Source organism: Zootoca vivipara, chromosome 5, assembly GCF_965207765.1.
Source record: "Zootoca vivipara chromosome 5, rZooViv2.hap1.1, whole genome shotgun sequence".
Lineage (NCBI taxonomy): Eukaryota > Metazoa > Chordata > Lepidosauria > Squamata > Lacertidae > Zootoca > Zootoca vivipara.
Window position 1 is genome coordinate 41,447,263 of NC_142588.1, and position 25,450 is coordinate 41,472,712.

General features: G+C 39.8%; 1 protein-coding gene across 1 annotated transcript; it reads right to left on the minus strand.

The window, feature by feature from the left end:
- Positions 1 to 1,413: 1,413 nt before the first annotated feature.
- ABRAXAS2 (abraxas 2, BRISC complex subunit) lies at positions 1,414 to 25,359 on the minus strand. The gene is made up of 9 exons (XM_035137743.3): positions 25,250 to 25,359; positions 18,033 to 18,123; positions 17,356 to 17,392; positions 15,310 to 15,376; positions 10,956 to 11,146; positions 9,219 to 9,338; positions 8,224 to 8,308; positions 5,642 to 5,756; positions 1,414 to 3,520 (listed from the first exon to the last, which is right to left on the minus strand). The coding sequence occupies exons 1-9, from the start codon at positions 25,319 to 25,321 to the stop codon at positions 3,051 to 3,053; spliced, it is 1,248 nt and encodes a 415-aa protein (XP_034993634.1). The 5' UTR covers positions 25,322 to 25,359; the 3' UTR covers positions 1,414 to 3,050.
- Between the last annotated feature and the right edge of the window lie 91 nt (positions 25,360 to 25,450).

The window sequence follows — 25,450 nt, forward strand, 5'->3', positions numbered from 1 at the left end:
TTAGTTACGGAAAACAGAATAATACAGGAAGATACATATATGTGGGGCTCAGACAATCAATCCTCTTTGCAGAAGACTACGCTGTGCAATAGCAAACCCGATACAAAAGCTAGACCTGTTTCAGGCTACAGACCACTTACCATTCTGCCATTTAGAATACATCTCAGGCAATATACCAGTATTAAGCACCTAGGCCAGGCATCCCCAAACTTCGGCCCTCCAGATGTTTGGACTACAATTCCCATCTTCCCCAACCACTGGTCCTGTTAGCTAGGGATCATGGGAATTGTAGGCCAAAACATCTGGAGGGCCGCAGTTTGGGGATGCCAGATCTAGGCAGACAAAAGCAAGCTGCCACCATAGTAACGAAGATTATAATCACTTGATTTCTTCAGTGGTGATAAGGGAACAAATCTAAGGGAACAAATCACTTGATTTCTTCAGTGGTGATAAGGGAACAAATCTAAGGACATTGCTTCTCCCCTTATTATAATTTGTTTTTACATAATACAAATGTACTGTAAATGCAAAATAATTGGAAGAGTTGTTAGAGAAAGGAGAAAAGAAGGCAGATTAGTCTCCAAAAGAGAAGATTAAAAACAAGTTACTGCATGGAAGTTCTTATTCCCAGCTGAGTCTGGATCCCCCAGTAAGAATAATGGAAGAGGGCTCTTATTCACACCAGCTACTGCTGATGGAACCAGCATTCCATCTGTGTTATACAAGCATTATGGTCACTCATAACCTAACACATAACCAGAGATGACAATTACAATGACCTAATAAGGGCACAACAGTCAATGATGGTACTTCTACCGGAGATAATTATGCAGGTTTGTATGGATTCTGAGTTACTTAGAAATTGATGCCAATGAAGTGTATGCCCTCATAACCCCAATTTATGAAGAAACAGGCAACAGATTTAAGACGACAGGTTTTATAACAGATGATTATTATAGGCAATGTAATATTTCACCATCATGATTTTCCCATTTAGAAATTAAATATGCCAATATTTATAGAAGTAATTTGTGTGCATAGGAACTTATTCAACATTATCCAGACTTAGCTGAGTCATCCATGCAAATGGAGTTGCTACCTCTAAAAGTTGTTGTGATGAACTATGCAAACTAAGGGGATATTTATTAAATTGCTGCTGCCAGTCTTCTGTTGCAAGGATTATAGATATTTGCCATGCATGAGCAAATGTGAATGGTCATTAGAAAAAAGTGATTACTACTGTATACAAACCATAATCTCATGGGTGCTCCTCTTTACACTCAGCCAATAGGGGAACCAATATACAGTTTTGTCAATCATTTGTTTCATTGAGGGGTGGATCTTAACACTGCTTTCACTTGCAGATGCATGATCTCACTGCAATGAAACATTGCTGACAGATATTAAAAGATAAAGGATTAAATAAGATTTTATTGTCACATTTAACTGCTTTGTCAGAGATGTACATTAAAGATTTGAGTGACATAAAAAATAAAATTTCTTGAATGAACTGATGAGATGGCAACAGCACTTATTTAACAAACCAGCACAACAGATGCTTGTAGATACCCAAAGTTAATAAAACCCAAGCACACTTTTTGTTAATTAGAACAGACTGCAGCAATGTAAAACAAAACATATCATGTTAAGGCCAAATAGCATGTTAAGTATTAAAAACAGAAATGTTTATAAGTCCCAAATGTCCAAGGAGATAGAAGTATTTTTATCATATTTCAAAGCCACTTGGTTTTACTTAGTACAGACAACAGAGCGTCGAACAGACAGATGTGGGATTGTTTAGCTACTGAGATTTTAGCTGTAGGCAATCATATATCTAAAAGAAGTCTTCATGTGGGTTTTTAATCAAGAGTTGGATTAAATAAAACAAAGGCAAATTGTTACATAATCAAAGGTTTGCCATTTGCTAATTGAAGAAAATGCCTAGTTCGATACTTAGTGGCACTATTTTGTATCTTTTGGGTATTTTTTTTCCTGCAAGCATAAAAATAAAAAATATTTTAAGTGCATTCAAAAATTATTTAAATGGACTCCACTTAATGCCTCGCAAGTTCTTACCCCAACATGAGAAGAGCTATAGTTAATTTAAGAGGAAAACCCTAAGGGATTTCACTAGACAGCCTCTTCTATTCTCCAGGACTTTATTTTATTTATTAATATTATTATTTGTATCCCACTTTTTTCCCTAACAGAGACTCAAAGTGGTTCACATAGTAAATCTGGATTATTCTGAAAGTTGCACGAAATTTTGCATTAAATGTTCAGTGCCTCTCAGAACTGACCACATTATTTCACTACTTTCTGCTATGTGCTCTTCATATTTTTAGAACAAAAATGCAAACGATGATAGTGTGGGAAAGTCACTTTAAATCCACCAAGGTCAGAGTAGTTATGCTCAAGACATTCACTGATGATTTACTGGTAATCGCTTTTCTACATAAAAAGGCAACCATAATTTTAAGTGATAGACATTAGGCTAGTAGAAAAAGATTGAAACAAACTTCATCTCTATTAAAAGAGCATGCAGAGAATATAGCTCACATTTGTTCCAATCAGGCTGCTTGGAATTATCAAAGGTTTTTGTTTCTGGCAATGATCTATTTGGCTTCACCATTAAAAAGCCTGCTGATCAAAGTTCTTAGAAATGCCCCCCTCCCCCCAAATTCAAGGCATGATAGTGCACGAGGTAAGCTTTGATTTGAGATCATTAGAGTGCGCTTAGTTGCTAAATTCCATTTTTTAATGGAGAATATGGCAACAAAAGCCACATGATTCCCTCCCCCCCAATTTCACTTTGCTTATTTACCGGTACATCCATGTATTTCGTCAATATTAGTAGTTTGATTATCCTAATGATTCAATTACAAAACCTGCAAAAATGTATCACAAAAGTGAATAAGCCATCTAAGTTCAAGTCTTCTACATCTGCTGTGCACAACAATCCACTTTTGTAGCCCATTTCCTCCAAGTTAAATCCCAAAATATTTCTGTAACATTTAGGAAAGATAGTGCTATATTAAGCTCATGTTCCATTAGATCTGGGAGATTTGAGTGTTCCTGGAATCTCCATCCGCATGTGTCAGGGGACGAGAATTTCTTGTCTGTGCGTATTCATTGTCAGATGACTCTGTAGGTTCAAGAAAATTCTCACAGTCACTGTCTTCTGATTCATTAACATTGTCACCCACAGTCGCCTGGGAAGAGGATGGCATGGATGTTCCATTGCCTGAAAGCTTCAATCCTGTATTTGTGGAAACATAACTGGAAGAGCCTACTGCTTGAGGTCGAGGCATGAAAACATTGGTTTCTAGAACACCAGGGCGTGTGGCACTGTCATGATTGATTACACTCAAGTCAGCATAAGGAGGAGGAGGATCAGAGGCATCGGGTTCTTCAAGATTACTACCTTCTGCAACAAATCCAGCATGGGACATTCGGGGGATAAATATAGGCTCCAAGGCATCATTTGACATTTGTCTGCTTAAGATGGCCTGCTGCAGTCCTACAAAAAAGTGGAAAAATAAATGTAATTAGCTGTCAAAACAAGGTATCTTAATGTGGCAAACTGCATAAAATTTTGATATCATGGGCATTGAAAAGAAACTCACAATGCACATATGTACTGAACTGTGTTTAAGTAAGTCATTTGAGTGAAAAACTGCCAATGTTAAACTGACTGAACTGGTTTTCCTAGAATTCACTTTGCTAGTACTAGCATGCTTCATTAGTGCAATGTGTTGCAAGAAGTTAAACCCTGTGCCAAAGTGAAGTGGAGCAATTTGGTTTAGTTAACTCAAACTGACAGGATTTCTCAAAGGCAGGCACTAACACAAACTTGATAATGGGCTGCTGTAGGTGCATTTATTGCCTCTCAGAAGAGAATTCCTCATGGGCAAAAAAGAATGGTACAGTTACAGCAGAGTATATATAGCATATAGTATACAGTGGTACCTCGACTTACGAACGACTCTACAACCGAATTTTTCGACTTACGAACGACTCGACAACTGAATTTTTCGACTTACAAATGGGGCAAATGGCCGCACGCTTATGAATTTCTTGACATCCGAATGGAAACCGCGGCGGTTTTAGATAGGGTTTTTTCAACTTACGAATTTTTAGATGGGGTTGCTTCGACTTACGAATTTTTCCGTTTCCAAAGCATTCCTATGGGAAATCGCGTTTCCAATGGCACTTTTCGACTTACGAATTTTTTGACCTATGAAGGTGCCTTCGGAACAGATTAATTTCGCAAGTCGAGACACCACTGTATATAGACGCAGGTGGTGCTGTGGGTTAAAACACAGAGCCTAGGGCTTGCTGATCAGAAGGTAGGCTGTTCGAATCCTTGTGACGGGGTGAGCTCCCATTGCTCGCTCACAGCTCCTGCCAACCTAGCAGTTCAAAAGCACGTCAAAATGCAAGTAAATAGGTACCGCTACAGCGGTAAGGTAAACAGCATTTACGTGTGCTGCTCTGGTTCGCCAGAAACGGCTTTGTCATGCTGGCCACATGACCTGGAAGCTGTACGCCAGCTCCCTCGGCCAATAACGCGAGTTGAGTGCCGCAACCCCAGAGTTGGTCACGACTGGACCTAATGGTCAGGGGTCCCTTTACCTTTACCTTTATATATAGCATACGTGTATTATGCCTCACAACAGAGGATTGTACTTCTGCAGGAAAAGACTGAAGTAAAACCATTTAAAGCAATTTCAATTGGCTATTATTTTAAAAGCCAAAACCACAACCTAATATTCATTACAGACCGTGTTGGTCTGCTGCAGTCGAAACAAAATTTAAAAAATTCCTTCCAGTAGCATCTTAGAGACCAACTAAGTTTGTTATTGATATGAGCTTTCGTGTGCATGGTATCTGAAGAAGTGTGCATGCACATGAAAACTCATACCAATAACAAACTTAGTTGGTCTCTAAGGTGCTACTGTAAGGATTTATTTATTTATTTTGTTTCTAATATTCATTGAGAAGTATGCTCATTTTTAGGCAAGAGAATTCCTAACAGCACCTGAACCACAAAACCATCAGATACGGATTTCTCATTTCTGACCTCTTTCCTCATATGTTACTGAGACCAACTGGGATGAGATCTATGTATGTCTGAACTATACAATAGTAACTTTGATTTTGATTCTTAGCTAATGAGGCACTGAGGTTTTGAACACTAATTCAGAACTATCACATATCATCTGTCATGGACAAATGAAACTAAACATGCATATAATCTTTTCAAAATTCAATCTTCTGGTGTCAGAAGCAGTTATGTTAAAATTTTGTTTCTCTAAAATTGAAGGATATTTTTCCAAACTCTTTTCAATACTCCTTCAGTTCTTCTGCACAGTGTGGAGAGAATGCAGTGGGCAGAAACCATGCAAAATGAGTTCTGCCCCACTATCAGGCCTATTCAGCTCTCACTTTGGTTACTTGCTACCTTACCCTAAAAGCTTCTGCTTCTTGTCTTATGTCTTTCACAGCTATTGTGCTATGTACTAAACTCTAAATATTGGATTTGTTTCAGACTGGACTGTGTAACGGAGCGAAGACTGCAGAGCTGAGTGTTCGGTCAATTTTCCCAGCCAGGTAGAGAACATTTACAGAAAAGGCTTACTTATTTCCTGCTCCTTTTCTTGTTTCTTTTGCAAGATTTGTGTTTTTAGCTTATTGACTTCTGCCTGGAAAGTTTCAGCAGCTAGTTCACTCTTCTCTACTTCTATACATACTGCCTAGGAGAAACACACAAGGTTAGTGAAAATTCATGTTCAAAAGCCTTAGCAGAAATGCAATGTAGAAGAATCAAGTTCCAAGACACAGCCACTGTGAGATTTTCATAATTCATATACTATGCACCACTTGTGACCAAACCTCAATTACTGTGGTAGAAAGTGAAGTTGTCAAATTTCAACTCTGGGAATCCTTGTAAAGTACTGAAGGAATGAAATACAATTTGCACTAAGTTTTAAAAACTTATTTCTGAATAGACATGGTTAGGACTGTGCTGTATGTTCTTTGGAATTCAAAGTTGTTTACTCCCAAGTAGCTGGAGTAATTGCACTCTTAGCAGCCAGATTTTGGCTTCATATACTGCCAATGCTAAGTGTGCTTATGCCAAGCAACAACTCATAAACCCTCATTGAAAACAGATAATGCTCTATGTCACCACCTTTCAATCATTACTTACTGGAATCTGAGAACAGTAATGCAAACTGATTTTATGCACTGCAGCAAAACTGCATGAGGGTCATGTAATAATCAGGGCAGGTCCACTCACAGCCTGGGATGTAGCACTACAAAAACTGTAAGAGTAGTCCCAAGCCACTAATGCTGACACCAGATTTGGCAAACCAGAAGAGTCAAGTAGTTATTTGGAGTAATGCAAGAGAATGGCCACTCTAGCTGGTGCAGTGCAAAGTTTATTTGCACTGCAGCTAATAAGTTGAGATGAGCAGCCTGCTGAAGAAACAGCTAAATAAAAATCCATTTATACCATAATTGCAATGTATCTAGTGAATACTGGCCAGGTGGGGAATATATTGGGAAGAGGCTTTTTATACACCTGACTGTTCTTTAGAACTTAGAACTGTAAAAGTTAGGTGAGATATTACTATTATTATTTATTAAATTTGTATACCACCCTTCATCTGAAGATGTCATGGCATTTCACATGGATCTGTTTTTTCTCTTTTAAAGAGCTATGAGTGAGAAAGAATGTGAGGACTTAATATTGGGGGAAAGCCTAAGTCAAAGTTCACAGTCTATTAGCTTTAAACGTAACAGAAATAAGTGTAAGCCCACAAAGCATGCACAGGTAGGCTTCTTTAAGTCACTTGTGCACCAACATAAAGCAAGGAAAGTCACATCCCTACAAATATTGGAAAGGGTGATTTCAGGAAAGCAAGCACTTACTTCATTTTTGCTTCAGACAGAGGTTCAACACACCTGTATGATAACTGCAATTACTTAACGTCAAATGTATTTTTTTTAAAGAATAAAACATAGAGATGCTCTATTTAAGAGAACCACTAAGGGTATTAATGTTTGTACGGATGTTAATGATCACAGCATGGATCATATATATAGAATATAGAAGTGTGCCTCTGAGCATGTGAAAACGGCCCTTTCATCACTGCTGAGAAACCTAATAAGCCTCTATACAACTGAGATAAGGTAGGCAGGATTTAAGCTTGGGCAGCTTTCTTCTTAGAAATTCCCCCTCAATCTATAAAACCTGGTTAGCTATCTACCAGATGAAGACTTTTAGTTTTTATATCTGTTTTGTTTTTTGAACATCTTATGTATTTCATATTCTATACTCTATTACTGCAAACGTTCTGGGACTCCTCAAAACAATATATAAATATATTAAACTAAACTACCAGACATGTATGCTACGAATCTGAACAATAAAGAAAAGGCACAAATGATGCAGTTTCAAATCAACCCACAGGATTCAAGAATAAAAGGAAGATGGCAACTTTATGCATAGCAGGAGTAATTATGGATGCTTACTTTACCACCGGTAATGCCATAAACCAGGTTTCAGGCACATAATTGGGGGAGCTACTTAAGTGTAAACATGCAGTTATGGCCTTAATTAAACCTTGGCACAATGGCATCCAGACCTTGAAAAGACCAGATAATAGGCAGTAGGGCCTGAATCACAGAACAGGAAGGACTGGAGCAAAGAGGGATTTCCATTTTCTGCTAATTTTAAATGCTACAGTATTCTTTAAAGATTCCTTATCAAATATTTAACACACACACACACACACACACACACACAGCCTTAATGCATTATACAGTAGGGCCTCAATTTTGCAATCAAGTCCAGTGGAGAAAGCCCTTCAGCAGAATGCAGCCGCAAAGATTCAGCATTTTGCCCATGCATATCCTAAAGTGAGATCTGGACATAGGACAATTTGGCCTATCTCCTTGACAGCTACTTTCAGTCTTAAAGCAGGGAAAACTTGTAATAGACAATTATCACCTACAATTCTTATGCTAGAAATTTCTGTTCTATTAAGCATTATTAACTAAATATCTTAATTAGCTGATTTGACTTAATATAACTTAACTATTCACAATGTAAGTTGTTTGTGTAACATTTAAATTCGAAATGAACGTTTTACTGTAGCTTTGCATTAATAAGCAGAAAGTTGCCACAATAAATACAGAACATTAAAGAAGAGTTACCTGTGCTTTTTCTTGAAGTGCATTATAAACCTGATATATAGCCCTGATGTCCTTCATCACACCATCTTTATCAAAAAAAGCAGTACTAAAAATACATCAGAAATAATGAGTTAGAAATGGGAAAATCCTGCTTTTCCAATATGTATTTTACCCTTCAAAAGGGTTTACCTTTCAGAGCCATACTCCAGGAAGCAAGGCCTGGGCTGCTGAAGCTGTCCGAAAACCAAAGGATAGCATCTATGATGCACCCTGGACTGACACAAAGCTCTTTGATGCAGCAGAGGTTTCGATTTGCAGAAAAATGAGGGAGGCATTTTTTGTCAATTCCATTTCCCCCTGCAGTTCTGTGTGCCACTGCACATGTTGCTCCAAAGGGTCCCCAATCCAAGCAAATTGGCCAGGGGCTGAGGTTTTGCAGAGGAGAGGGAAATCGGCAAAAAATGCCTCCTTCCCTGTTCCATTGATGGAAACTAGATCAAAGAGCCTTCCATCAAGTAAAAAGACACCAGTAGATACAATCCAAAGTTACTTTTGCACAACCTGATGTTATATTAACAGGAGATAAACGTTTATTCCACAAAGTAAATAGATCAAATATTTATTGCACACAAAACAAACAAAAACAAAAAAATAAACCATGACAAACTAAAAGCCAACAAGGAGCCTCATTTAAGCCAATGAATGTCCTACACATGGAGATCTTCTACAGTTAACCTTGGTCACATTAACATTGCTAACCTCGGTCACATGAACATTGCTTTTCTTGATAATTTGCTTTATCCCAAATAAAGTTTTTGACTTATTTTTCTGCTTCTCTGTACTGTTTAAAAAACAGCAGTCATTAAACAGAATCAGATATTCAAGAATGCTCTAGATCTGCTCCTGGTGATATCTAACAGTCATGATAACTGAAATCAATGGATCCACTGCAAGTGTGACTAAGTTTGCGATCACATGCATTTATGGCATTTGTTACATATTAAAACAATGCTCACCCATGCTCCTTAATAACTTTGGTATAATTTTGGGAAGTATTTGGCACTGAAGAGACCTTGTATTCCTGTTGGCTTGTGTTGCCTAGATTAGGAATAGTAAGTGACACTCTTTGATTATACCTGCAGAAAAGGTTTAGAAATATGAGGTTACTTTCTGTAATGTTATTTCCCTACAAGAGATTCCAGTCATAATAATATCACCCAGGAGAGCCTATTGCCTTACTACCTCCCCACAATGATTAGGGTTTCAAAAAGCTACAATTAAGAAGGAAATATAACCTAGCAGTTCGAAAGCATGCCAAAAGTGCAAGTAGATAAGTAGGTACTGCTCCAGCGGGAAGGTAAATGGTGTTTCTATGTGCTGCTCTGGTTTCAGTGTTCCATTGCGCCAGAAACAGCTTAGTCATGCTGGCCACATAACCCAGAAAAACTGTCTGCAGACAAATGCCGGCTCCCTCAGCCTGTAAAGCGAGATGAGCGCCACAACCCCAGAGTCGTCTGCGACTGGACTTAACTGTCAGGGGTCCTTTACCTTTTTTTACTTTAACATACCAGTTATGATCTTAAGTGCTGATACCCGAACAAGCCATGAGCAGTAAGTAAAGACCCTAGGTTACAACTTGCAGCTTGCTCCTAGTAGTACACGAAGACCAGGGGAGAAATGCAGCACTCATTTCTCTCAAGGCACCAGCATACTTGCTTATACGCAGTAAGCCATAGCTTGCTGTACATGCAAACCAGACCATTAAAGGAATGCAACCTAGCTTTTGTTCACCAAACTATAAAATATAACTAACTCACTGCTGTAAAATGTTAATGATGGCTATATAAGAAAGAGGTTATTTATTACCCACCACCACTAGAACCAAATAGTTTTTTTCTAAATAGCTTTTTTTAAAAAAAGGTGAAGCATAATATTTAATTCTTAGTCACATTGATTAAAGCTGTTTCCCACTGCTACAGTTTTAGATGATTGCTCAATTAATTAAAGTTTGCAGTCCTACATGCAAGTACAACCAGATCAGCTATAGAAAGCCAATTTGTGATTGGGTCATTTTCATGTCTCTCAAATATTTTAGTTTCTAGTTACTCTTGTGGGCCACAAAATATTTTTAACAAAAAGACAGCAGAATATTTTACTAGCAGATATATTGAGAATACAGTTTTCAACAACAACAACAACAATATATTTGTACCCCACCCATCTAACTGGGTTGCTCCAGAATAAACTACTACAATGTGTCATCCAATAATAATTCTTACAAATTCCTACATTATATTTTCCATATACAGGCAATGACCAATTAACCGATGGCACATGCATACACAGCACTGAACCCAGAAGTGACCCGAAAACATCACTAAATGAGTCACTAAAAGGGTAGAACAGGGTGCGGGGCGCTTATACATGTTCTGCTGATGCATGCTGGGGCTAGAAACAGAACCCCTGTGCAAAGTGATGATTGACTGTAACCCCCCCTTTCTGGATATATTACTCAGCAGTTTTGTATAATTAGGGGGACATCAGGACAACTTCCACAGAAGAGCATATACTTCTGGATTTTGTCTGTGAATTATGTCATCTGGTACAATACACACCAAATATTTAGAACTTGAAGCACCTGAAACACGCAGATGAAAAGCAACTTGCACATCATCTGTGACTATTACTTTTTTAAATAAAAAAATCATTAAAATGGACAAACAGTTCCCCTCCACATCTTAAAAACTGTTTACCTTCGGTTTGGTCTAAAGAGAACATATTCTAAAGCATGTGTTGAGTTATTTGCAGTTGAGATGAAACTGAAGAGAAGGAAGACAAGATCAGGCACTCCAAGAATCTGTGTCAGCTGTTTATGAATGATGTGTTCTCTATATGACATTTGTTGCTGGGTGTTTCTCCTAAATCTGTACCATCCAATAACGTTCTACAATAAAGATTGAGTTGAGGAAGTATTAACTGAAGGATAAAAATGGCATCTCAAAAGTACATCCAATATAGATTAATTATAAAGTCCCAACATGATGCCAGAATTCTTAAGCATAATTATTCTAATCAAAGAAATAAATGGCATTCTACAAGATAGCATTGTTGCAATCTAGAGAAAATCGAATCCCTTCATGTTACCATCAATCCCATGCTTCAGAAAATATTACACTTTGCAGTGTCAGGAAAACCTGTTTCAGAGACAGCAGATATTATTACTGAAGTACATTCAATTTAACCTGCATGCTTCTTATCACATGATACCTAAAAGCTTCTTTTCCCTCAAGTCATTATGTTTTTCTACTGTTTAAGTAAAATCTCTTTTTGTTGCAAACCCTTTTACACCTGAGGGCCACATTCAAAGTTATCCAATGCTCTGAGGACCGCATGACACACACACACTCTCTCTGTCTCTTTCATATACTGCAGGGGAGGGAAAAATCTCATCTTTGAGTTGTTCTGGGTAAAGAGAATAAAAGCTCTCAGCTCACACTACTGCAGCAATGCAATGGGGCTCAAGAGCGTCCACTTTCCTTGCTTATCAGATCTGCATTCTCATCATCAACTGATCTGGACAAAGAGGTTGAAACCTCTCTTGTCACACCAGCTTGATGGGGCTCAAATGCAACACCTCCCTTTCCCAGTTTAAAAACAGTAATTAAAAATGCACCATCAATGCAGCCAAATTGTTGAGGGGTGTGGGGAGCTGCTAGAAGTGGTCTGCAAAGCCAAATATAGTCACTATCAACCTCTGTTGTAGATACTAACAGTACTAAGATACTACAAAATTTCCCTTCTTCAAAACTGAAGTAAGAAGAATAAATAAAAAAGTGTTATTGTATATTTAACTGTGTACAATAATTCCTACAATTATTTAGATCTTACTTGAAAGGAAACAAAAAAAACCCTCTCTATATTTCAAAGAGAACGGAAAACATTTTTTCCCATTAAAGCCACAGGAAAGATGAAAGGGATGAGGAAGTTCCACCCAATTATCAGCCATAACTGAGAGTTAGGCTGCTGATTGTTATGAACCACCAAGTCCCTTTTAATGTCATTGGCAAAGATTTTTTTTCCCCCCCTTTCATTGTAAAAAGAAATTTAGAAAGATATAGAACAAAACACAAGGTATGGCAGTGCCCCAGTGAACTAGCGAGTACAATAAAAAAAATTGCATGAAGAGAAAAACCAACTACAATTCTAAAAAAATTCTTTCCACACTGTTGAGTGCTGACCACATGAGTTAGAAGTAAAGCTCTACTGTGGCTAGACTCCTTTGGTGGGAAGTTACAGAAAAGTGGTGCTAGAAAACCTATTTCCCAAAAGAAGTATTGGGAAATTCCTTGGGGTTATATCCTACATCTCATCCTATTTAACATTGACATGAAACTGAATTCAGTCAACCAAAGAGAGCAACAACTACAAAAAAGTTAACATTTAGAAAATTCTTCTTCACCAGTCCTACAGGATTCAGAGAGATTGAGAGATGGCTTAGAGCAGTGTTTCTCAACCTTTTTTGGGCCAAGGCACACTTGTTCCATGAAAAAAATCTCGAGGCACACCACCATTAAAAAAGTTAAAAAATTTAACTCTGTGCCTATATTGACTATATATAAAGTAATTCTATTGAATTAAGGCAGCAGTTTATAATAATATAATAAAGACATTATTAATTTCAAATATTTGTGCTGCCATGTCAAAGTCCCATATAAAATATGATTATTAATACATACTTATTTACATACACACTTCAGGACTCCCCCCAAAAAGGCCCTATTGTTATGAAATCTCATGTTCAGATAAGGGAATTCTTTTGTCAAAACCACAGGGCCATAACTCTATAGGAATGGAATTATGACCCTGTGGTTTTGACAAATGAATTGAACTGAAATAGTAATAGTGAGACTTAAATATTCATAAGAATAGGGCTTTTTTGCAATTTGGAAAGTGACAAGGAAATGCATTGAAAAGTGTGTGGTAAACAAATTAATACCAGGAAGACCAACACCCAACAAACAAATCAGAATAAATGCAAACTAATGTTCATTGTTGTGTAACTGCCCACAAACAAGTTGGAACAAATGTTCAGTAAACATTATAACCTCTGCATAAACTTTGTGGAATAAAATCAAGATGAATACTTTAAAAAAAAGATATTTAGAGGTGACCTTTGCATACGTGCCAGTGAAATCAACTACTAATTAACATCTAATACGTCATCAACAAATACAATAAAAAAGGAGAGCTAAAGAGGAAATATGAGAAGTTCAGTATGGGAGGCAGTGGCGCTTGAGACAACGAAGCATCTGATCAGAAATATCAGTTGGGTGATGCAGAAATGGGAGTGAAAGGGAGAGAGAACTAAGCTTTAACCTCTGTGTACAGGTGGCCCTGGGAAAGTGGTCACTCAGTGTGTGGAGAGAAGAGCAGAAAACAACAAGAGATCCCTGAGGCAGGCCCCTCAACAATTTCATGCCTGCGGCTGCCCAAGATTTATACAGTACAAGTACATCATTTTAACACTGTCACTGTTTTTTTGTCTCTTACTGGGGGGGGGGGCTCCCCTTGGGAAGCCATGCCAGCCCCAATCCTCCTTGAGCATGCCAAGAATGCAAAAACGGAGAAAAAGCCAGGTCTCCCTTGGTGGCTCTTCTCTCCTCCCCCCACCCCAGCATCCTGCCCTGACACCAGGAAGCAGCAATCTCCCCAGCTGTGGACAACGCTGTCCTCCCCCCGCACCAAGAGCCACCGGGACTAGTAGCCGCGGCCGGCGCCGGGCAGTCCCATCCAGGGAGCAGCTGGCCCCGTGGACTTCTGAGGGGAGCACAGCCAGAGGCTTCTACCGCCTCCTGCCCTATTGCACCTTACAAAAGCGGCGTCTGGGCTTTCGCCTGCCGGCGCTCTGCACACGCTCAGAGGCCGCGCACATCTGTCTCTCTCTCTCAACGGGAGTGGGGCGGCGAGAAGGCGGGCAGCTGGGCAGCGAGCGGCAGAGCCTCGGCTACAGGTTGGGCGGGTGGCGCAGCTCCGGGAAGGCTGCGCACGAGAAGGGGCCCCCGTCCTCCAGGTACTGCAGCCGGCGCAGCACTGAGCCCGGAGGCGGTGAAGCGGAAGGAACGGGAGGCTCGCCCATTGCCGCGGCACCCAGACTTGAATCGCCTCAGTCCCGTCAGTCCCGGCCTGGTGGGCGGAGCCACTCGCCGCCTTCTCCCCGTGCGCGCGGAGAAGAGCACCTCACCTTCTGCAGGACTCCTCGCCAAAGAGGCCGCTCACTCCCGTGCCGACCAAGCCCCGGGCGCCGCCAGCAAGAGGAGCGAGACGAACAGCAGCAGGCCATGGTGGTGGCTGTTTAGAGCTGCGCTCGCCCCGCCCCCGTCGTGACCCGGCCGGCTTCCTTTCCGGCGGGTCAGCGCCCCAATGGCGGCCGCCAATCACGTGTCAGGGCAGCAAATCGCCCTTCTCGTCGCCAGCGTCTTGCGGCACACCAGCCGTTGTCTCGCAGCACAGTACTGTGCCGCGGAACAGCGGTTGAGAAACGCTGGCTTAGAGCAGGGTTGGCCAACTCCCAAGAGACTGCGATCTACTCACAGGGTTAAAAACTGGCAGTGATCTACCCCCATTTTTGGGGTGCATGGCAAAGATGTGTTCTTTTAGGGAGGAGGAAAGCCCCAGTTTTTTTGAGGTGCAGGACAAACAAGTTGAGCTTTCTTTAGGCGAGCGGAAGTTGTTGAGCTTCTTTGGGGGGAGATCTACCGGTGATCTACCACAGATGTCCAGTGATCTACCGGTGGATCATGATCTAACTGTTGGACATGCCTGGCTTAGAGGAAAGACAGGTGGCAGAGCTCCCCATTATCAGTTACCTGTGAATGCTCATTGCGATACTTTCCCTTTTATTTTTTACATATCCTTTTCACACATGGTGTGTGAGTGTATGTGCATGCAGATTGGCCACAAACACTTGGGACAAAAAAGGTTAGCCATGCCTGGTCTAATATTTAACATATTTCCATTCATAATTTTTAATGATAAAATGTTAGTTACTTTTTCTTCAGGCCTTACTGGTAGCACACAGAAAAAATTAAAAAAGAAGTGCAGACTTACTTTTCTCTGATCTTTAAGAATCCGATCCAAATTCTCTTCATTGACTTTGCCCGCATAGTCATAAAAGCTTAAGAAAAAATTAGGTTTGGCTTAGAATCAAGTCAGTGATGTTTAGTGGAATAAAATGTAATATACTGTAAAGGTGTATCTGAGGCTGCTTATTCACTACATCCATAAACAATTAAACCTCATAGAAAAATATTATGGGGCAGTTAAACAGCTAAGTTATTAAAAATAACATGTACCCCTGAAAAAAGTTTGCTATTAAATGTCAAGTTTCACAAGTAACAAATCTACCACTAATGTTTATAAAAATTATCTCAACTAGCTCTTGCTCACATGCCTAAGGGACAGGAGTTCACCTGCAGAAGCAGCATTCAAGACCAAAGCATACGTTTTTGGGTTGGAATATTGCTTAGGGTTTTTTTCTGTTGGGGGTGGGATTATTGCTGTTTCTGATATTATTATTTTTTGTATCTTTATTTTAGATCTTAATATGATTTATGTGGAAATTGCTTAATTTGGTTGTATTTTTTATTGATTGTTTATGTAGGTATGTATGTTTCCTTTTGTTAGAAGCAGATGCTTACACTGTAGATCATTGTCAGTCTGTACATGCTATGTATCCATTCAACACATAATGGGCAAAGGAGTTGTGTGTAGACAGCGGTTTAGTATGGACCAGGCATATACATTTATGTGCAAGTACCATAAGCCTTATACACTTTTATCTGTGTGGGTATTAGATGTACTGGATAAGCAGAGCCTAATCTCTATTCAAACTAAACACTGTAAGACAGGAGGAACAATTAAGTAAGGCAAACACACCCAGTATGCAAGTATCCATACTCAAAATACCCAGTGTGTGTAGAATAAACATATAAAACATGCATTTTTAGAGATTATATAATGAGATTTATAAGGCATGTCTTTGAAATGAAGATGCATTTCAGTTATTATCAGATAGCATTTTTATCTCCCTAAAAGCAGTTCCAAACAATTACCATAACTTTCTTAGTTAACATGAACATCACATATTTATTTATATCAGTATCAAGCTGGAGCTGTCATTTAACTGAACATACATAGTAACTAAAATCCACAAATTTCTACATCTGAACAGAAACTTAAGTATATCCTGTATTAGAAAATGACATTCCTCCTAGACTTATCTGCCAAATTCTTAGCCTCTTTGTAGAGGAAGTTTACAGTTCATGACACCCATTGACAGGGGTCAGTCTAATAAAGAAAATTTCTTTTTAAAGTATTGGAACACTAAAGGCACAGTAAAATAGGCATATATTCCAACCATGTTAGTTTCTTATTTCACACAGCAAAACGAAGCCTATTCTTATACAGAACTAACAATGTCAAAGGTTGCATTTGTCTTAAAGTAAATCACTATCAGATGCTGTGCATTGTGTACAAATTCTTATTCCTGTACATGTTTAAGTAAAAGAAGAGGTCTAAACTCCACTGACAACAACATTATATAATCTGAACTGAATTTATAACTTGTTTTTGTATATATAGACGCCTATTGCTTTCAGCTTTCAACTTTCCTATGTGGAAGTGCTGGTATTTCTAGGATTGGCAGAAAGTTTCAGACAAATTCTGAGAGCCAACATGGTGTAATGGTTACCATTGGACTAGGACCTCAGAGGCTGGGGTTCAAATCCCCACCTGGCAAAGCTCCCTAGATGATCTTCAAGAAGTTAAAAAATTAAAAATTTGTCCAGTAGCACCTTAGAGACCAACTACGTTTGTTCTGGGTATAAGCTTTTGTGTGCATGCACACTTCTTCAGTTACCAAGGCGCATTGATGCATTGCAAATTATGTAAAATAATGTAAACTACATATGGGAGCGCCCAAGTGCATCCAGGATTTATTTTTGTTCTTTATAAATTTCTTTCATAACACCTGTGGTATTGATTTAAATAAAAATAATTAGACTGGATGCTCATTCTGACAGTTATATTAATGCTGGTTTCAGCCCACCTACAATTGGCACAGAGGAAAAAGAAAAAGATGACAAAGTAACTTACCTAAAGAGTTTGGAACAAGGCTCATGATTATGGATATCTGGACCAAGAAATTGACAGTGGAAGTTTCAGTTATACTTTGCATCAAGTGGAAAACTACCAAGATGTACCACACATGTTTTTTCCAAACATCAACCCAAGAGCAAATACCCAATTCCATTTCCCTGAACATACATAGAACATTTCTAATATCAATGAAATTAACCTATACAAGTGTTTTGCTCATTAGTCATATTAATTGTACGATAATCAAATAAAGGACATTATTCTATGGATACTGGAACAACACTTAGCACTTATAAACATGTAGCCGAGCTTCCAGTCCAGTGGCTTCCTTCCCCCTTAGGAATTGAACTGTATTTCAAGCACAAGAAAAAAGTATGTAACTCAGCTGTCTATCTGCTGAACTAGAAAAACATGTACCCAGGTGCAAATGGTCTCATGAAGTAGCTGCTCTTTTCTTAACTACCTGTCTCCAAAGCCCTGAAGTGTACACCTGGGAAATTTCATCATATGCCACAGAAAGTAGAAAATCAAGTAGCAGTAGTGAACAGAGTTCCTGTTGAGAAACTTACCTGACCATTTTTTGATAATTCAAAGCAATAAACATGGGAGTGAAACAAACAAGCAAACAAATGTGGTTCAATTGCAGTGCAAGTTATTAAACTGTAGCTACTTACCAATAACTTGCAGAAATTCAATGTTGCTGATTTGAGAGTCACTAATACTAAACGTCTCCTCTTGCCTTATCTCTCCTAAAAGAAATCCTTCCTATAAAATTGAACAAAAGGATTATGATTAATGACAAAACCTACAATTATACTCCATCATGTTTTATCTTCATGCAGTTTTCGTAACTACATGTAACTGAAATTATTAAGGGCACAATCCAAGGTTGCACAAATTGACTTCTACTCATAGAATAATAGAATCGTACAGTTAGGAGGTACCCCAAAGGTCATCTAGTTCAACCCCTGTAAAGCCGGAATCTCGGCTAAAGCATCCATGACTAATGGCCATCCAACCTCTGCTTAAAAACCACCAAGGAAGGAGAGTATTGCCTCTCATGAGAGTCTGTTCCACTGCCGAACAGCTTTTACTGTCAGAAAGTTCTTCCTGATGTTTAGTCAGAATCTCATTCTTGTAATTTGAAGCCATTGGTTCAAGTTCTACCTTCCAGAGCAGGAGAAAACCAGCTTGTTTCCTCTTCCAGGTGACAGCCCTTGAGATATCTGAAGATATCATATCTCCTCTCAGTCCCCTCGATTCCAGGCTAAACATACCCAGCTTCTTCAACTGTTCCTCATATGGCTTTGTTTCCAGACCCTTGATCATCTTGGTTGCCCTCCTCTGCACATGTTCCAGCTTATCAACATTTTTCTTAAATTGTGGTACCCAGAATTGGACACAGTATTACAGGTGTGGTCTGACCAGGGCAGAATAGAGTGGTATGTCTGGACACCATTCTTCTGTAGATGCAGCCTGGAGTAGAATTAGCTTTTTTTGCTGCTGCATCACACTGTTGACTCATGTTAAGAGTACTAAGACCCCTGGGTCCTATGGGGTTAATAAACTTTTTTTCTGAATCAAAGTGGGCACATTTTCTAGCTGGGGTCATTCCAGGGTTGTGCATGTGTGAGCAGACTAGACTTCCATTCATGCAGTGGGATAAATTTACTCATCAAAGAGATAGATTGCTAAATCAAAATGCCAGGATGGCTCAATTGTAGCCTCATGCAATAAACTATGTTATATCAAAGACTGTTAAATGTTTTCCCTTTATTTCCTGTTTATTTAAATTACATTTATATTTTGTATATTCATTATGTATACAGTAGTGGAATGCCAAAAAATTCTTCACTGGAATATCACTGAAGTTGAGCGGTTAAGAAATTATTTTGCACACAGTAGGTTGGCTTACCACCACCTCTATTCTCCTCTTATGCAACCAAAATGGCTTCACTAGTATATAATTTCAGTTTCCCTGAATTTGGTCATCCAGACGTAAGACTGTATCACAAACTTGTCAGTTTCAAAACAAGCAAACTTCAAACCATGGGTTTGTTTTCAACCAGAACCCAACAAGCAGCAAAGATTCAGGAAAAAAATTGGGGGGGGGGGAGAATGCTGGTTAAGTCCTTCACTTAGCTGAAATAGAGGAGGAAGTCTATGAGCCTGAGGATTTGCTTTGTCTCAGTTCCAGCTTATACACATGGCGCTCAACCATGGTGTGAATGTGGCCAGTGTGTCACATGGGCCCCTGCTGGAAATATTAAGCAGGTTCACAGAGGCAGAAAATTTGGGACCTTTAGATTCTATTTACGGAAGACAGCATTTTCAATTCTTAGCACAGGACTTATGTTTACATCCTATCACATCAAGATTATTTTCTTCCTACAGTGAAGTCAGATGTAACCCAAAAAGGGGCTTAGAAAGATATGAAAATAAGAGCAGGACGATAAAGCTTGCTGAATATAGGAGGTAAAAACACCAGCTTAGAACTTCTCTTGTTCTCTGTAGTCTATCCTAAGTACTGTACACAAATGGAATTTGAAAGTTGGCTTCTTCATTTAACTAATGAAAATAACATGCAAGCTACTTGGTTCTGAAATAATGTACAGAGCAAGCGTTCCACAGATAAAACAGGACTACAAAATGCTATCAGAGAACACAAACCAGCGCATATTTGCAAAAGCTACAATCCAGTAGCTGCATACTGCAAAAAGTAGGCAGAACATTCCTATTTTGGGTTTTGGAACAGCTTGCACTTCAAGAAGCTTGCCTCCCAGAGCAGACAACAGAATTCACTGATCCGAAGTCAAAATTGTTTAAGTTGAAAACAAAAAGTTCATCTGAAGGACAAAAGCTACTGAATTTAGCACACAGATATGTAAATAAGGCATAATGTAACAGAAACCAAGGATACCATTAACTTATTTGTTTGCTATTTATCAACAAGCAAAATGAAATTAAAATAGGCCTGTTTTCCTAAAACAGTCATATTGTTTTACCCAATAAACCACAAGTTTGGGGAATATTGTTTTCCAAATCTATACTCTACCTTGTTAGCCCTTGAAGTAGCTCATATAAACTTAAACCACAATTAATGGTAATCCAAATAACCATTAGAATTCAATTGCAAATTAATTATTTGTTTGAAATGAGAAAAAAACAAAAATTAAAACATTGTATGGTGTTAGGAAAGAGACATAAACTCATTAACAAGAGGAGTCTAAAGATTATAAACAGAAAATGTTACTTTGTTCTTAAGTGCTTCTCCTGTTTTCCCCCCACAGGTGAACAGATTCAATCTATTGGCAGAATATCATAAAGGAATATACATTGAAAATATAACATGAAAATTCTACATGATTTCATGATCATCATTCCAAAAGTACTTTTTTAGGAGGGAAATATTGCTAGTATGTGCCCAAAATAGCAAGAGAATTATGAATGAGCTGCACATGATTATGCTCAATATGCTTACTGTTCAATAAGTCAAAACACATTATGGAACTCCTACTATGGTTTCAATTGGACCAAACAATGCCAATGTGATAAGCATCTCTGATCCCTTCCTCCCTGCCCTTTCTATGCTGCAATTCCTCCATTCCTGTTGGTAAACCAAAGGATACAGATACATGCAAAATGGCAAAATGTATAATTTAAAACATTTTCTAGCCTACCCTGCAACTTCTAAACTCTTAGAGCACCTTACAGGACATTCTAAGAACAATGAGAAGAAGCACATTTCTGCAAGTAGTATAAAAGCAGTAAACTGGGAATAGATGAAAGAGCCATGGCAATTGAATAAGAGTTAACCAGTTTAGGAAGTCTGTGTGAATAAAATGTGTCAGAATCATATAAAGTTTGGCACCCAAGTGAGCCTCCCTGTGAAGAACATTCAGCAACAGAGAAAGCATGGCCGCCACCCCCAATACCTCAAGGACCAGCTCTCCCCATGTGAACCAATCTGGACCCTGTGATTATCATCCAAGGGCAGTCTTTGTGTGTACCCTTCATGGGAGGTCCAGAGGCAAAAAAAGAACAGACATTTTGCATTTTGTGTGGAATGCTCTCCTTGGGAGGTTTGCCTGGAACTGTTGGTACATATCTTTAGGCGCCAAGCAAAAACATTACTCTTCAATCTGGCCTTTGGCTGTTAACTATCTATGGCCTTTTTTTGGAGGTGGTGGTGGTGGTTTATTTTCTTTTTATATAAAAAAATGCTTTGATTTGCCTTCAGCAAGACAAAGCACCCAATAAATTTAGTAAGAATGATATATATACAGGTGGAAACCATTTTGCAATGTTCAATTGGCGTATGACCAGTGTTATAAATTCAAGGTTAGGTGCCAAATGGCTCCTTCAACCAGGATTACAGACTCAAAAACAGAAAGTCTAATTGCCATTTTGGGGCCAGACGGCTAAAAAGTCTTATTTTTCAATACAACTTTTTGGTTCCTGAACAGACAGAATTCTACAGGATGTGGTGCTAGCGTGTGAAAACAGTCAACATCCAAGGATCCCCAGGCATGCACCTCCAGATAGTGGAGATGTCAGGTGCCATCCTGGTGCCTGGGCATCTTCACATGGTCACAAGTGGCCAATAGCCAAGGGCAAAATGTGCCTGGAAAATTTTGAACACTGCCTGTGACTGCTGATGCACATGTCATTTTCGGCCCTGGAAGGAGGAATGGGATGGGCTTATGCTCACTCTGCGACATGTGCAATGACCCAGAACCCAACCCCCACTGTGGAAACAGGGAGTTGCCTGTACAGAAAACTAACTATTGAGATAAGTTAGTGCAGTGTCCCTGATCCCCAACCCAGACAGTTAAACCAGAAGGATACTATCTAGTATCCAAGAACACTGAAAGCTTCCAGGTGGACTCTTTCCTTTCCCCAGTATAAATGTTATCCATCATAGTAAGGACTGTGGTTCCATTGTTAAATCCATCTTGAAATCCACCTGCTCAGTGAAACTGGAAATGCACAGCCATCACATTCTTGAGCATTGTGCTCTAAAAGCAAATATATGTGATTAACCAGTAGTTATGATTGAGGATTCTTATTTGTGGTCTCAACCATCTCTTTTAAGCCACTTTTTCTCACAAGGAGGCTTGTCTCACTTCCTGGCTCCAACCAGTCATTCCTTCTCAATGTTATAAGCCAGGGGGACAAAAAGGAAGGCCATCCTTGAAATCCCCAGCAAAGTAAGTTGGTCTGACATATTCAGAGCATAGCTGCCAAGTTTTCCCTTTTCTCGTGAGGAAGCCTATTCAGCATAAGGGAATTTCCCTTAAAAAAAGGGAGAACTTGGCAGCTATGATTCAGAGACCAAACTGCAGAATTAATGACCTCCAAGCTGAGAAGATAGCTGCAGGTGATTTTATCCTCAACGCAAATATATCCCACTGCACCTCTAAGGGTTTTACAATTACAGTCGTACCTTGTTTTGCAACCGGGATCCGTTCCGGAGCCCCGGCCGCTAGCTGAAAAGGATGCAGGGCAAAGCACTGAGTATGCACGTGCGGAGCGGTTTGCACTTCTGCATGCGCGAGCGGCAAACCCGGAAGTAACCCATTCTGGTACTTCCAGGTTTGCTGCGAACATTCGTCAGAATGGATGCTAGACGAGGTGGACGTTCACGGATGTATTACTGTATCATGTTATGGACGACGTTGAAAGCTACTGTAAGTCCCCAGAAAAATTCTGTTGGTCTACATCAGGAGTCAGCAACCTTTTTCAGCTGTGGGCCAGTCCACTGTCCCTCAGACCATGTGGTGGGCTGGATTATATTTTTTTGGGGGGGGGGAATGAACGAATTCTTATGCCCCACAAATAACCCAGAGATGCATTTTAAAAAGAAGCACACATTCTGCTCATGTAAAAACATGCTGATGCCCAGACCACCCATATGCCGGATTGAGAAGGCGATTGGGTCACATCCAGCCCACGGGCCTTAGGTTGCCTACCCCTGGTCTACATACAACAAACTAACAGAATCGTGGTACAGATACATTTTGCCATCATTATTGTCACAGTGGGTCAAAAAATGGGCTCACATGCTGCTACGTTTAAGTCTTCTGCCACTTGAGTTCAAGCTATCGCCAAACTTGTGTACAACTCACAACATGTGGTAGGCTGATAGCATGTGACAGCCCCATGGTTGTAATGGTACCTTTTACCTTGTAATGGTAGCAATGAATTCCAGAGACACACCAACAAAATTTCCAACATAACCGTTGAGAACTTTGCAGAAACAAAAGCCTGTAAATCTTCAACACCACATCAGACTACTGATCAGCTGTACAATAGGATTTCTAATCCATCCTTATTGCCCAGCACCAGTTATACTCAGAACCTGGAGTTGAAAAGGAGATGAAGTCTCTGTGGACTGTAGTTAATACTTCCTGTCAGACCACCTGGCCTAGAACTATCCAGATATTTTGTTATCCGACCATCCATCACCCACTGCATCTCATTCTGCCCAAAAGAACTTCAGAAGGACCCATCTCCCACAGATTTGAGCCTTAAGCTTCTAGAGGTCTTAGTCCATTAGTCCACTTACACCACTATAACCATTACACCACATCAGGAAACACTCAAGACACATACTAAAGCAATGCAACATTGTTAAAGATATTACAGCATCAGTATAATAAAGGTGTGTTGATAAAGAACTTAAGCAAAGAAACACACAAATAAAACACCATCTGCAACTATCTAAAGGATAGACTTAACGACATACCTAGTAGTACTTCTGAAGTGGAACATTCAGAACTTCACCAACTGGTGGGTAGCTTTGTCTCTCAGCTTAAACCATCACTATCTATAGCTTTCACCTAGATTTTTTCATGTCCCTCTCCCCCTCCCCCCCGCCCCACTGGGAGGGTTCTTACCTAGAAAACAAGTAAGTTACATCCAGTATTGTGGGTTCTCAAAATAAAATAAATTTAATTGAAAAACAGCATATTTTGCATTCATTCAATCAATGAATCAATCATTCAGTAGTTTTCAGTTTGCCTCAAGTTTTTGATAATTTAGCATATTTTCCAAATATTTAAATTCCGAATATTTAAATTATTTAAACACAAACATAAACAGTTTAGAACTGTCTAGCTTTGCTGTAACGGCAATTGCATTTGGCATCCATGCATTATCAGGGACACTGCACTAACTTGGTTCAATACTTCTTTCAATAGTTACTTTTATGTACGGGCATAAAACAAAGCACAGGGAAATGTACTATCAGGCTTCACTTGCTCTATTCAATTCTTCTAGCACCCTAACACTGCAGTTTACCACGGCTGAACCCTGTCACTATAAAAAAATATAGTTTTTATTACTACAGTGGCCCTAGTTTCTCTTTTTATTTTACTGCCCCCCTAGTTTCTATTGGTAAACAAAACAGCTTCTATAGATACATCCAACGAGATTTCTTTTACTTTTAACAGATTGTATTATCTCCAAAGCCATTCTCTGCATGTTGCTTAATAAATACCAAGTGAAAGCGCTTAGGGCACCAGGTTGGGGAAAGCTGCATGACGGCTTCACGGGCGGCTTCGTTATCAAGCTCAGCTGTTTTGTATTCCCAGCACGCGTTTTGCTTCCTACCACCTGGAATGGGTGTCTTCCCAAAAGGTCGCGCACTCACCCTGCCATCCCGCCCCCCGCCAAACACAGCTTTCTTCCCCCTCGTATCCCGCTTCCCACGGCGGCTTGGCCCAGGCTACCTGCCGCCCCTTTCAGCCGCGCTCCGCTTCCTCTCGCCGCCTCCCCCTTCATTCCTCTCATGGCCGTTTCCTCTCGCGCAAGGCTTGCTTCCCCTGCCCCCCCGCCCGCGAAGTGTGTGTGTGTGAGGGAGAAACGTCGCCTCACACGGAACACTTACATGGTCGGCGCTACTGTTGGTGCTGTAGTAATAAACGGAACTGAACGTGTAGCCTGAAATGGAAGCCGCCATGATGGAGCCCCACCACCACCACCGCGGCCACCTCCGACGACGGTCCCACAAGCCACCGCACCTGCGCCTCCCCTCGGGCTTCCGGCGAGCGCAGTGAGGCCTCCTGGGAAACGTAGTTTCCCCACGAAC

Excerpts from the sequence above, each read along its gene's own strand:
- ABRAXAS2 (XM_035137743.3), bottom strand. The coding sequence starts at position 25,321 with ATGGCGGCTTCCATTTCAGGCTACACGTTCAGTTCCGTTTATTACTAC. Across the intron at positions 11,147-15,309 it reads TTCTTAAAGATCAGAGAAAA|AACGTTATTGGATGGTACAG; the intron begins GTAAGTCTGCAC and ends TCTTTATTGTAG. Across the intron at positions 9,339-10,955 it reads CTCTTTAGACCAAACCGAAG|GTATAATCAAAGAGTGTCAC; the intron begins GTAAACAGTTTT and ends CCTTTTCTGCAG.